This window comes from Corella eumyota, chromosome 7 (genome assembly GCF_963082875.1).
Source record: "Corella eumyota chromosome 7, kaCorEumy4.1, whole genome shotgun sequence".
NCBI lineage: Eukaryota > Metazoa > Chordata > Ascidiacea > Phlebobranchia > Corellidae > Corella > Corella eumyota.
In genome coordinates this window covers 3093880-3108101 of record NC_137496.1, presented here as the reverse complement: position 1 = coordinate 3108101, position 14222 = coordinate 3093880, and the positions used below count along the sequence as shown (strand labels likewise).

Sequence of the window (14222 nt, the reverse complement as noted above, 5' to 3'; positions counted from 1 at the left end):
CATTTAACGACTTATTTATTGCATGAATTATTCAAATTAATTGAAATATTTTTAGCAAATGCACTTATTTGCGTAAATTATGAATTATGGAAATATAATTTAATATAAAAAATACATTAGTAATATGCTTATCTATTGCGAAAAATAAAAACACCAACAGTATTCTAAATAACATATAACAATTTTAAAATTTAAATTTCACAATTTAAAAAAAAAATTTAAGAATGTTAAAAAAAATGTTGTTAGTGTCCAAAAAATGAAGTGTCTCCCCTTCTATTGCTCATTAAAGGTGATTTAAGTATATCACCCGGAACTGTGTTGATAACCAAAGCAACGTCCAAAAATAAATTCAAGTCATACATAAGAATGTCAATTCGTCGTGTAGTACCACTAGGGAATAGAAAAAATACAGTCAAAATAACAAAAACATCGGTTATTACTGCAATGGCTGTGCCTATTATTGTCCTTCTGAGGATGGATACAATTCTGTTGTGCAAGGTTTTGGACCTTTGAGCGCGTTTTTCGATAGTGCCCAGACGAATATTTTCGCTTTGGTTTTCTTGGTGAATCTGTGCCGATGTTATGTCTTGGTTGGTTATCGTGTAAACAACCTGGTCTCCAAAGAAAGGCCTTGAATTAAAGTATTGATGATTATTATTTGGGCAACAAAGTGTCATGCAGCATCTGTGGCCTTGAAAAAGCGCGCGATTTCGCTGTAGCGGGTATACAAAAAGCCCTAGCAGTATACCTTGACCCGTAGCAAAGAGTATAGCAATAGAAATATTAGACAAAGTGTCTATATTAGCATCTGTAGGCACGTATAAGCACCCTTCTGGAGAACTTGGATGTGTAACTGGCAGCATGTTTAAAACTAAGATACCAATGCCCGGTAGAAAAAGTAATAGAAGGCTAGTGGCGCTTAACACGCGCAGAGGTTTACTATACGTTACGTTCATTAATTTGTTGCTGTAGAACACCCATTGACGCAACCATATAAAAAGGTAGACGTTTAGAATCGCTAGAAAATAAGTGAAGTCGATAATGTCGTACACGTTCTCACACAAAGCGTTCGAGTTCGTTCTGTAGCCTATATTAAGCCCAACTTGACTTGCAACTAGCCTGATCAGTAAACTAACAGGGCAGGCTACGATTAGAATATACAGTATGTACGGCTTTCTTTCCGACTCACTATCGCATTGGCTTGAACAATTGCCGTGGTGTATGCCTCTACATATAAGGCAGAGTAACATCCATAATGTTAGAAGGATAAGAATGCCTTCAATTGCTTGTGGTACGAACCATGAAGGTTCTTTAAATCTGTCGAATGTTTGGCTCGTAAAGTTGGTCTGGTTGAAAGTCGTTGACAAAGGATTCGACGAAGTAATGTTATCCATGTATTGTAATACACCTAACAGAGAATCAAAAATAAAATGTCTGTAAATATAAAAAAAAATTCTGTCAAATTCTAAAATGTAAATTTCCTTTTTTATAAAATAAATTATTTTTGCATTTTTTTTGTTTTTAAACACTTGCGCAAAAACTGTTTATTTTATTTATTTTGGGTAACTCGATCTTTTTCTAGTTGTAAGTAAAATAGCAAAGCGTTACCAAATATATCTTTGTTAAATGCAGATTTAAAGCTGCGTCTTTAAACTAACTCTACAAGTCTAGATTGTTAAAGAAAATAAAGTAATAAACGACCTCTGTCTTTCCGTCCGTTATGCCACCACCATACATAATTCCTGCATTGTTATCACAAACATCGCAGATTTAAAGCTGCGCAACTGCTTATACTTAGCACTTGTCGACATTTGATCAGCCTTATTTCATATTTAAACCCTTTTACATTTTTACGTTTGAACTCTTGCATTTCCAGAAATGGAAATACCCTCATGAATCAAACACGGAAATAAAATTATGATAAAAGGTTATTTACGCAGAAGTCGGTTTATTTAATTGTCAATTTACATTATATAAGGTTCATTTTCGTATTTGAATGAATAATATTTTCTTAATTCGGTTCTAATTGTTTTTTGCAGGGAAACTAATTATTGAAAGCTTTGCAACCTAAAGCATTAAATTTGACCAGGGCCCCTACATAAACAATAACCAAATTAAATTTTTTTGAGGCTAAAAGGCTTATTTCTAACTGCATATCTTGTTTATGTTGTAAAATTCTTATATTTAAAACAGTAATCCTTTAAATATTAAAAAAAAACAGCTTAAATAACTTCTATTGTGCTAGATCTTAACATAGAGAGCTTCTGAACTCATCCCTTGAGTTTAAACCCATTTCTACACTATTTTATTTTGCAAGTACTTATTGAAAATACCCCCGTATTATCAATAGGTTAAACTGTCACTGTTTAGTTTAAGTCATTTAAACCACGGGTACTTATTTTAAGGTTCGTTTCACATTTAGAACACGAACGTTCGCACCAAGGCTAGCGATAAATAACTTTTTTATTGGTCTGGTTTAACTCCCGCGCTTAGGTTTAGTATTGGGAAATTTTTGTAGCTTTGCGGCTATGGTTTGTTTACATAATTTTGCTAGCTGTAATTTTTGTGGGTTTTTAGTCTTAAGCTAAGCTGTAAGCATCCACAATATGTTTTAGGGGGCTTTTCAAGTTCTGGTTGAATTATTGTACTATTACTGATCGGTTTGATGGTTTTTAATAATTAAAATTATTTCTAACTTTTTTTTACCTGGTACCTATAAGATATATTAAATTAAAAATACTATTTTTTTGTCGTTTAAACATAACTATCAATTATTTTATAAATAATTGATTTATGCTTTTATTCATGTAGTGATAGTTCTTAAGTTAATTGTTATTTTCTTTATATTAAAAAACAAATACAAATACCCAGCATTTTCCTATTTAAAAAACAAAGCTTTTGAAATTCTATACCAGTTATTACCGCATTTGCACGAACTACAACATGCACCGATAACTTACGATAAGTTGCTTCTAATGATATTTAACCGTAAGGTAAACTCTTCCTGTAAGAGGATACGTATTAGATCTAACAGGAAAATGTGTCAACTTGTTATTGATTTGATTTTTGGGACATTTTATTAGGTATACATGCATGTAGTTAAAAGTTAGATTTTTAGCAACGTAGTTGTACGCAATACAGTCATTGATATATTATAGCTTTTAAATTGTTACAAAAACACGATTATGTTAATATTGATTGTTTTGGTAATTTCATATCGGGCTGAACTTGTAATATTACCACACTTCAAACCTTTGATGTTGAAAAATATTGTCCCCAAATGTTGCTGCGAATCTACAAAAATCAAATTTAAATTGAATATTAAATTTTGTCAAAATATTTAAAGCATAGAAAATATATTATTCGTATTATTTTTTAAATAAGTTGAGGTAGGTACAGAAGGTCTTAAATGATATACATATTTACATCCCTTTTCTCAAACATTTTTACCGTTCCACTTAAAGCCAAAAATGCAGGTTGGTAATATGAGAGCTATCTCAAGTAGTTTCATTTAAGCTTTTCTGTTTCTACGTTAAACACACTTTTTCGCACTTAAAGAAAAATTTTTTGTTGTAAATTTTCAACAGACCACACTTACTTAAAAGTAAAGTGAACTATAAATGTGCATGAAGTAAAACGTGGCAACAACTAACTTGATACCTTTTGGTTGTTGTCTAGCCTGTATATTTACTATAATTTATGGAGTAAATTACTCTTTTAAGAGTGCACTGAATTGTATAGCCTGTTTTGACAGTTCAATGTATCAGTTTTTCCGGTCTTTTTAATAAACTTTAAAAACAAACCAAGGAAGTGTCAATAAACAGGAAAACAGATTTATAAAGATGATTTATATATAATTTGGCTGTGTTTAGATATATCAAACATAAACAAAGAGGAATCTTCTTTCAGACGATTTTTTGAAAATATAATCAGCACAACAAAGTTGAAAAGATACTAGTTTTAGTTTTAAGATAAACAAGCTAACAAATATTTTTCTTCAGAAAAATCTTTCTGTGTATTATTTCTAAATTGTAGGTCTAATAAAATGGAAGGAAAAGTTGCCTTAGTTACTGGTGGATCCTCTGGAATTGGAAAAGAAATTGTAGCAAAGTTAGTTGAGAATGGAATGCAGGTAATCACTTGTGCTCGGAATATTGAAAAGTTGAATGAACACGCGCTTGAGTTGAACAAATGTAACACTGGGAAAGTCTTTTCATACAAGTGTGATCTTCAAAATGAAGAAGAAATACTAGCCATGTTTAAGTTTATAAAAGAAACTTTTGGTGTTTTGGATGTTTGTGTTAACAATGCAGGAATTATGTATGGTGGTGGCATAACGGACGGAAAGACAAAGGTCGTTTATTACTTTATTTTCTTTAACAATCTAGACTTATAGAGTTAGTTTAAATATTTTGTTCTTGAGTTTATGTTGTGGTAATGAAACTTTATCAAATATTTTTACAATCTTTTTAGGAGTGGCGTAGATTGATTGATCTAAACGTGGTGGCTACATGTATAGTTACCAGAGAAGCTTGCGCTTTAATGGAATCTTCTGAAAGTAGCAAGGGTCACATTATAAACATGGCAAGTTTGTTGGGTCGTGTAATGGAGGCCCGATGCGTAATGTATTGTGCAACTAAATGTGCTGTTCTGACTTTGGGTGCTGGCCTAAGAAAAGAGCTAAGAAATAAGAACAGCGATATAAGAGTAACGAGTATATCTCCTGGCCTAGTTCACACAGAACTCTACAACAGGTGACGATTTTTTAAATCGAGATATGTTTGTATATGTTTATAGACTAAAATCTAACCTTGGTTTATTTTTCTATAGCTTGGGATCAGATGCTAAAGCTGGTATATTTGCCAATTCCGATTCTTTAAGTTCTGATAATGTTGCCAATGCGGTTATGTATGCTATTTCCGCTCCTTCTTATATAACTATCGATGAGATTGTTCTTACTCCGACTAGACAGGTTTTTTAAACTTGTCGTTTGTGAATTTATTTCATCATGTACACTCAGCTTTGATTTATGTTGTAGATTGTGGTTTTATTAATCGGATTTCTACCCTTTAATGCATATTAAAATAATTGTCTTGATCTTTTCCAATTTAACACTGGGCCTATATTTATGGTACTGTAACCTTTTTAAAGATTTTAAATTATATTTAGATTTAATATTTGTATCATTTAATTTAAACAGTGTGCATTCAGTTTTCTTTATGTTCTTACCAGCCTTATTTTGTTTGTATTAATATAGTTCTATTTTTGAATTTCATCGATTTCAAATTTGAAGTTCAGAATACATGTAACACTGAATATATTAATAAAAAGTTTCCTAAAAAATTAAAATCTAAGTTAAGTGAATGATTTAAACAGGATATATTAGTTAAGTTAATAATTTGAACAGCCATACTTCAGCTTAATTTGTGTTAAAAAAACGTTAAAAAGTCCATGGACCTCGAAGGCTTGCTATAGCTGTTTCTTCCCAAATACTTTCATTAAGAAGTTCTGTGATCTTGGCAGGACCTTCAGTTGTTTAATTTTAAGTTTAATGCTTACTTATTTAAAATAATTTTTTTTCAAATATAATGAAAAAATAATATAACAAATTAACACAAAAAGATCTGGTTTAAAATCAGAAAAAAGTATATGGGGCATCGCGGGCATTAAAATATATGTAAAAAATTGTGGGCATCGCGGACATGGTGAGCGCATTGCGGGCACACGCTAGCGGGCACATTGCGTTCACTGGCTGACTGGGCATAGGCATTTTCGAGACATCTCTTAAGTTTGCTGCATAAAGTATTGTAGTAACTGGCAATGGTTAAATCATATAAATAAATTGAGATGGGATTAATAAGGAGTGCAAGAAGGTTCGCAAGAAGTTACAAACTATTGATTTATTTCGTCGGATTGATATTGCTTGTACAGGTACGTTTTATATAAGTCGATTTAAAACAGCTACAATCATTATCAACAATTCAATACGATTTTCTATTGATAATATTTGATTTGTTGTTACCGTATATCTGATATAATGTGTGCTTTAGTAAAAACCTACAGCAATAAAAAGCTGTAATTTAGAGCAGAAGGGAATGGAATAAATATAGGCAATATAAACCTTTGACCAACTTTTGTTTGTGTAATAACTAAATAAGTATTTTGTTTTTTCTTAATGCTATAGGTTTGTGATACTAAACTTTTCATCCAATCATGTCATTTACAGTATTGAAGTTGCATTACATAATTTAAAAATAATTGTCTTCTTAACCAGACAAAATAAACTGGCAAACATGTGTGTATGTTAACACTCTGAAATACTTATTCATTAGCTTTGGCCAGTTTCATTACTTTATATATAATAAATTAAGCTTTTTTTTTTTTTTGTACATATCTTTATCCTCGATGTGGGAAAGTCGAATGCGCGACTTAAACATAGTGTAACATCAGTTACTCCGACCCAGTCTCGAGTTGCCTGTGGCAGTGTGGAATATTATAGATTATAATTGCCCAGTAATTATGCTGCTGATTAAGCGCTGGCTCAGCAGGAGTTCATACCGTTTATAGGGCCTTACTCAAGGGCGCTACATCATGAGATCAGTGGGGATTGAACCCACGACCTCATGGTGGTGGAGCAAGTGTTCTTACCACTACACCACGCTGCCGGTGTTGTGAAAACTTAAACATTTTGTTTATTTTTGTTAATATTGTTCAGGCTCTGATTGCATTCAACTCCCATCCAAATCTTCTTGAAGAAGAAAAACTTCTACGAATTAGAAATAATGAAATGCAAAAACATAGAAAGGTTTTTATAATTTATTACTTTAACTAGATTTTTTTTACATTTATTTATCCTTGAGGTGAAAAGGTTGACTTTATTAGTTAAACATAGAGTAACATTTTTTTTTTTAGCAATTGGCATTAGCTGGAATGAAAAATGATGAAGGTTTGTACCTAAAAGGAAAAAGTAACATTGATCTGTATAATCCAAAAGATCCACGATTTCGAGAACAATTTAATGAGCATGCTAAAGATTCAATTGATATTTTGGAGGATAATAACTTACAGCTACCAGAAAATGTAAGAAATAAAATTATTTCAAATTTTTTATGCCAAATTATCTACAGTTGTATTTATTGTGATTTTTGTTCTTTTTTGTCTAACAGTGTGACTCAAACATTAAAAAAAACAAATTTGTTTAGTCAGACGCTTTTATTCCCATTTGTCATGTTATTTTTATAATCTTTATATGTCTGCAGTCACTAAAGAAAAGTTATGTTAACGAAGCCTATAACAATGCCAATGATGTCAACTTATACGACGATGATCTATCAGAAAAAGAAAGCAGGCTTTTCTCCTACAAACCAGAGTAAGCGATGTCTTGTGTTTTTTATTGTATATACTGTTTAAATTAAAAGTAATTAAGCTATTTCGATGGCAAATATACCTTTAGGCTCGTAATTTCATTTAATGGTTTGTGTATTGGCTACTTAAGTCTATAATTGTTATACAATTTTTAATTGTTTCAGATGTGAAGTAACACTTAATGATGCCAAGTCGGCAATTTCGAGAGCTACAAGTGATCAATGCAAACAGCAAATAGCTGACACTACATGTAAAATGCAAAACTCAACCTTATTCCCTAAAGAAATGCCAAGGTAAGGTTTTATTTTGATGTAGAACTCCTTCTGTTACATTTTATTTATTACACCTTTACTTGTTATTCATTCGCATGTCAACCAAGAAAGAACATATGTAAAAATTTGTGGTTTTTAAATTTAATGTTGGCCTTATAGTCTTTAGTAGGCCACCAGATTTATCCTATTTGGATTTTGTTCAGTTGAACAATGTGTTCTGATTCACATCAGGCTTCCTGTTTAAATAAAAAATTGTCATTTAATGAATTCGGCCCAAAAAAAAAAAAAAAATTAATAGTTTACATACTTACCAATATCCTATATTAAAATATTAAGTTGAATGTGGGTTTAATAATAGTCTATCTTTCTTGTAATTACGCTAACTATAATTTAATTTAATTATTTCAATATTGATCCTATTTTATTTTCTAATTTTTGATATTTTAATTTTGTCTAGGTATTGCCCTCATGAAGGGAAATTTATGTTCAATGCCCCAAAACCAAAATCATTCTCAAATAATCTCCGTCCAATTCGTATTTGTTACATGCTACAAGTCCATGGTCGTGCTTTCCGACAATTCCGTCGACTCTTAAAAGTGATTTACAATAAGGATCATTATTATTATATTCATGTGGACAAAAGATCTGACTACCTACTAAGGCAAGAGTTGTACATTTAACATTTTTAAACAGTAGAATTTGCCTTGATATACTCTAAAAGCAAGTATTTATATTGTTCTTGCATAGCTTTATTGTAGTACTACTATTAGTACCAAGGCATTTTTATTTTGTTTGTTTAGGTCTGAATAAGTATTTTATTGTAATGGGAGTTTAGTAGATTTTAAACCTAGAGTAGTGTTTGCATAATAAGAATGGATAGGTGATTATTGAACAAGGGCGGTAGCCTTTTCCATTCAAAATGTAAACAAAAAAATTGAAGGCTATTAGTTGACACATCATTAAAAAACTTGCGTCATTAAATTCAAAATGGGCATTTTTTTTTACATTAACAGCATTTATACCAAAATATTTTAATTTTTTAGAGAAATACGGAAAGCTACAGAAAAATATCCGAATGTCAAAGTAGCTAATTGGAGAATGGCAACTATATGGGGAGGATCAAGTTTGCTCCAAATGCTGTTGCATGCAATAAGTGACGTGCTTCGGTTTTGGAAGGATTGGGATTTTTTTATTAATCTGAGCGCCCTGGATTTTCCTATAGAAAATGAAGAGAACTTGGTAGGATTTCTTTTATCTTAAAATAATATAAGTTACCATGTTATTGACAGCATGGTGTAGTGGTGTGAACACTTGGCTTTACTACATGTGGCCCTGGGTTCGATTCCCCCTGCTCTCATGCTGTAGCACAAAATAATATTTTTTATATAATTACATTTAAATTTTAAATATTTAGAGTTTAACAAATGTTTGTTATATAATTTACAAATTAAAACATCAATTATCCATGAGTTTAGAATTTAAATTTAATTTGAGCACAAATCTTTAAATCAATATTTGATGTTTGTTTAATTAAACTTGTGTTAGATTTCACACTAATGTGTAGGTTAACCACATAAACTCATTTTACCTATTTAAAAATTGCTGTAACATTTTAACCTGTATAACTTAATATTAAAAATCAAATGATTAAAAAAAAACTTTCTGTTTTTGCATAAAATACGATTTGTAAACTATTATTATTTTTTTTATTAGACTGTATTAAGTTTCTAATAATTTTTATTGAAATTAATTTTTTTTATTTTTTAGGTCAATTTTTTGGCGACTTATCATGACAAAAATTTCATGAAATCTCACGGCAGAGATGATGAAAAATTTATAAGAAAACAGGTCAGTAATCAAAAATTTATGTTGTTGTTATATTACTTATTATATAGGCCTATATTTTTTTGTCTATTGATGTTCAAAAAATTTTATCTTATGATTTGTGTATTTTATTACATTTAAGTTTTCATTAATATTAATTTGTATAGAGCTTATTTTAAATACAACTTCTCAGCTTGGGCTTCTATTAGCCCATATTGTTAACTTTTCTTAAACGAAACCCTATTTATAAGAGGAAGGAAATAATAATAAATTTAATTCTCAGATTTTATTACAAATTAAAATGTAATTGAATCCCTTGGGAAGCTTTAAAAGTGTCAACATTTTTTTTGTAAATCTTTTTTATAATTTTAAGTTTAAAAATATTTAATGAAGAAGTAACCTATAATTTGTACGTAAATTTAGCCGAACAAAATTGTATGTGTTTAAATTTCTTGACATTATTTAAACATGTATTTACCTTTAGTTATATCTTCAAAGAATGACTGTATGGTATATAATTTACCATACCTTTATTGCGAAAACTTGGTCTATTTTCAAAATTGCTATATTGGGATAATAAAAATGTCCTCAATAGTTTTTTTGTTGAAATATATATTATTACGATTTTGTTAATTTGAATTTTTTTACCAGGGATTAAACCGAGTTTTTGTTGAATGTGATCAACATATGTGGAGATTAGGTGATCGAGAATTACCAGAAGGTAAGTGAACATTAGTTATCATAAAGTTAACTTAAAGTTTCCGGTTTCCAAACAGTAAAAGTAATTACTCTTAACTGTATATATAAAAATGTAATTATTCACACTTTTATTTCTAATATTTTAAAATTAAAATTGAGTTTCATTTATGTTACGTAGGTATTACAGTAAATGGAGGTAGTGACTGGGTGGCTTTAAACAGAGGTTATTGCGATTATATAATTAACGGCAATGACCAACTATTAAAAGACCTGAAATTTTGGTAACGATTTTATTCTCTAAAAAACTATATAATTATGCAATTTAGAAAGTTGTATATGTGTAATAATGGTATATAAATTGAACATGTGTTTAACTTTTAAAGGTACAAGTACACTTTACTTCCAGCTGAGTCATTTTTTCACACCTTAGCACAGAACAGTGATCGTTGCGAGACATTTGTGGATAATAACTTAAGAGTTACGAACTGGAACCGGGCACGTGGCTGCAAATGTCAATACAAGGTAAGTAAAAACCAAAGACTGTTAGGAGTTTATGACCTTATGGATTTCATTTTTACTTATTTGACCAGCTACTTTTTTAATGCTCGTTGTAATATAGTCGTTACCACAATTTGCCCTAGTTTTTTACTTAAACATTACAAATGAAATTTTTTTGGTTTCAAAGACCTATAAATTGGACAATTTGTTAAGCTTTATCATATTAGGTTAGCTAAACCACGTTAAAACTATAAGATATATCTAACCTTTTTTTACAGCACATAGTAGATTGGTGTGGCTGCTCCCCAAATGACTTTTTTCCTTCTGATTTGGGTCGACTACAGACGACAAGACCGGTGTTTTTTGCTCGCAAGTTTGAGGAAGTTATTAACCAAGAAGTGGTAAGTTGTTGAACTAAATTGTTAATCTTTTTTAGGGTTTCAGTTTGTAGGGAAGTTGGAAGGCTTTTGATATTAAGCAAACTGTTTTTAATTGATTGATGTATTGGTTGCTGCCAATTTTTATCAACTAATTGTAGTAATTTGTATTAAACTATTTAAAATTAACCCCTAACAGATTTTGGAAAGTAAATCCCAAAAAGTAATTTTTCTGGAATCTTACACTTACAGGTTAACCATCTGGATTTTAAAATTTATGGGAAATACCCTACTGGGACCATGGGGCTAACAAGTTACTGGGAGAATGTGTTCAGCCATGAAGACAGCCCCACATCAGTCGGGGACGAATACTTGACCCATTATTCGTCATTTGCTCGCATGGGACTTGCAATGGTAAACCAGGGGTTAAGTCAGGATCAAACTTGTAATATCGAGGTTCAAAACCTGCTACAGGTAATTTAATACAACTAGTTTATTTATTTATATGATGATTATTAAGGTGTCAAGATTTTTGAAATATGCATTGAATTTTCTTTTAAATTAGTATATATATGTGTTTGTAGTAATTGTTAACCGTGGCTGGGCTTAGATAATCTTTTCCCTTGCATTATTTTCTAAATAATTGTTTTTATTAAGGTTGAGTTGTACAAGAAGGAAGAAATTTTTGAAGGTTATTTGGTGACATTTGATGTTAAAACTTCACTTAATAATTCGCTCACCCAATCCACACCCCAACTTCAGGTAATCATTAAAAAATTAAAATAATGCTTAATCACACAACAAATTTTAATTTATTTATTTTAAATATTAAAAAATCAGATTTTCATGTCTCACCAATCTCCACTTCGCATCCTTGATCATTCCTCGGAGCTTGCTCAAAGGTTGGAGTCCGCTTCAATCGGCACAAACTGGGATGTAAAAGAGCTTACCCTTCGAGACTGGGGTGGGATCATGGGCCCCAACAGTGCTCTTCATTTGGTTGCTCATTGGAGTCACGGTGAAAATGATTTTGTTGTTACAGTTGTCATTATTGACCCCCTTAACATCGTAGCAGATTATAACGATTTTAGAACACCCGCAAAAGCAGCAGGGGTTACTGATACCCCGCTTAGCTTGCGTAAACCCTTAAGACCCGGGCGCTGGCTTGTTAGGTTTTATGTTCAGCGACAATTTACGAATATTTGCGCCGAGCTAGAGTTTTATGTTGCCCCATTTCAATACAAAGACAGCCTAGAGGGCAGCAAAGACCTGGCGGCCTTAAATTTAGGAGTTGTTGATGACGAACAACTAAACGCAGCGAACCGAAATCTTTTTTCGATTCGCACAACTCTTAATTTAAGTAAAGACACCGGCGCACTGCGTATATTACAAGACAATGCACAGATCACTTCTGGTGCCGAATTACATAACTGGATAGACAATATATTATCTGGTGCATGGAAGGTAAAGGATTATTGCCTTGCCACTGGCTCCTTAAAAGACTGGTCTAGTTTATTGCCAAAGCATTGCCAGAAACGCAATCTACTTAATTTATGCATCAACATGAACTGGTCCTCGTTTTCGCCTGACCCCAAATCGGAACTAACAAATATTAAACCAAATGGTAGGATAAGGTAACGTTGTTGTTATAGTACTATTCCAAAAATGCAGTGTTTTATTTTAAATTTAAAGTGAGTTAAAAATAGTTAGTAGTACATGCTTGTTTAAATTTTAGATATTTATTATTCTGGTTTAGGTAGGCTTGCTAATAATGTAGCCTACATAACATTGTAACTCATTAAACTAATAGTACTTATATTTGGTGTTTGTTTGTAGCAATATAATTTTTTTTAGTAATATTTTATTTGTTATTACAATGTGATTGACCACGAAACCTGAACATAGGGCAATATTTATGACCGCAAATTTTATAAATACTAAATAAAACAAGTTTTTGTTAACCCTTACTTTATTTTATTCTGACCAATTTATTTTACTTTTTTATTTTTTCTGTTTCTTCAATTATTAATCTAATCACTGTCGTAAATATGTTACGTATGTGCTTGTCAAAATTGTTTACTATTAAGCCTAAAGAATATAAAACAACTATCCACTGATATATATAAATACCCTTAATTTCATATGCACCTTTTACAGAAAAAGAGTTAATATTTTGTGCCATAAAATTTGTCTCTTAGGTGGTGCGGATTTTTAATTTAAAACTTGATATTTTAGTTTTGTGCGTTAGTTTTGCACTAATTTTCTACCACTGTTCATACACAATTAAAGTGTTATCCGACTTTTGTCCTAAGTTTATGTGAAGATTTTTAATTTATGTAGTTCATATTTATAACAAAATTTAGATTTCAAAGAATAAAATATAATATCGTTTTATAAATAATACAAGTTAAAGAGTAAGGCTTCTTATTTTAAGTATTGTAACTTTTTAAAATTTTTGAATGTTATCATGATATTCCTTTCTAAAACCTAATTGGTGTTTTTTATATTTTCTAATATTAACTTACTTATGTTTTTTGTCGATATATAAAACTAAAATCAAATTGTTATAATCAAATATTTCTAAAAAGATTATAAACTTTGTAAACGTATATCTATAACAGTTTTTAAAAATGTTATAGCATTTTTTGTGCCTTGGATTTTGGACAAATCTAAAACACTGTATTAGGCATAATTCCGACGTACTATATTTTAATGTTAACTCATCTAGTAAAATTACTAATTTTTGAAAATGTTGTCCGTCCTATGCATTTGAATCAAAACAATTTCAATATTTAACTAAATTCTTTACAATCGTTATATATTTTTCTCAAATTATGTAACATATTGACTATGAATAAATAAATTAAGAAATGTTACTAATCTATACCTTTTATTTTAATGTTATATTTGAAGCCCTGTAATCAAATTTAATTTTCAACTTATGACTTTTGCAATTTTTGTTTTAATCCCTCTTGTTTTTGATAGTACCGTCGCTAGTTAGATAATGATATTAACTGCAGTGCCAAATCTATATATATCTCTATGTGATTTGCAATACTTATTTAGTGTATGTAGCCTATAAATCGTGTTATCGCTCAACTGATGTATGTAATTGTATTGCATATTTGTACAAGTAATAGAGTGTGCATTAAAAATAGTAGTAATACACAAAATAAATGTTTTGGGT

At 30.5% G+C, this 14222-nt stretch overlaps 3 protein-coding genes across 3 annotated transcripts; 2 read left to right on the top strand and 1 right to left on the bottom strand.

The window, feature by feature from the left end:
* Positions 1-242: 242 nt before the first annotated feature.
* On the bottom strand, positions 243-1394 carry LOC145759669 (uncharacterized). Its single transcript, XM_082573519.1, has one exon. It carries the CDS (start codon positions 1392-1394, stop codon positions 243-245), a length of 1152 nt encoding a protein of 383 aa, XP_082429645.1.
* Positions 1395-3974: 2580 nt separating this feature from the next.
* Positions 3975-5333, top strand: LOC145760409 (dehydrogenase/reductase SDR family member 11-like). Its single transcript, XM_082574294.1, has 3 exons — positions 3975-4354; positions 4474-4754; positions 4831-5333. Exons 1-3 carry the CDS (start codon positions 4046-4048, stop codon positions 4979-4981), a joined length of 741 nt encoding a protein of 246 aa, XP_082430420.1. The 5' UTR covers positions 3975-4045; the 3' UTR covers positions 4982-5333.
* Positions 5334-5762: 429 nt separating this feature from the next.
* LOC145760381 (xylosyltransferase-like) lies at positions 5763-14190 on the top strand. The gene is made up of 15 exons (XM_082574262.1): positions 5763-5931; positions 6716-6805; positions 6913-7080; positions 7260-7369; positions 7530-7658; positions 8095-8298; positions 8681-8876; positions 9405-9485; positions 10113-10182; positions 10339-10441; positions 10544-10682; positions 10937-11059; positions 11288-11509; positions 11693-11797; positions 11876-14190. Exons 1-15 carry the CDS (start codon positions 5848-5850, stop codon positions 12671-12673), a joined length of 2622 nt encoding a protein of 873 aa, XP_082430388.1. The 5' UTR covers positions 5763-5847; the 3' UTR covers positions 12674-14190.
* The last annotated feature ends 32 nt before the right edge of the window (positions 14191-14222 follow it).

Coding starts and splice junctions, on each gene's coding strand:
- LOC145760409 (XM_082574294.1), top strand. CDS start 4,046: ATGGAAGGAAAAGTTGCCTTAGTTACTGGTGGATCCTCTGGAATTGGA. Junction 4,355..4,473: donor TAACGGACGGAAAGACAAAG/GTCGTTTATTAC, acceptor CAATCTTTTTAG/GAGTGGCGTAGATTGATTGA. Junction 4,755..4,830: donor CACACAGAACTCTACAACAG/GTGACGATTTTT, acceptor ATTTTTCTATAG/CTTGGGATCAGATGCTAAAG.
- LOC145759669 (XM_082573519.1), bottom strand. CDS start 1,394: ATGGATAACATTACTTCGTCGAATCCTTTGTCAACGACTTTCAACCAG.
- LOC145760381 (XM_082574262.1), top strand. CDS start 5,848: ATGGGATTAATAAGGAGTGCAAGAAGGTTCGCAAGAAGTTACAAACTA. Junction 7,081..7,259: donor ACTTACAGCTACCAGAAAAT/GTAAGAAATAAA, acceptor ATATGTCTGCAG/TCACTAAAGAAAAGTTATGT. Junction 11,798..11,875: donor AATCCACACCCCAACTTCAG/GTAATCATTAAA, acceptor TTAAAAAATCAG/ATTTTCATGTCTCACCAATC.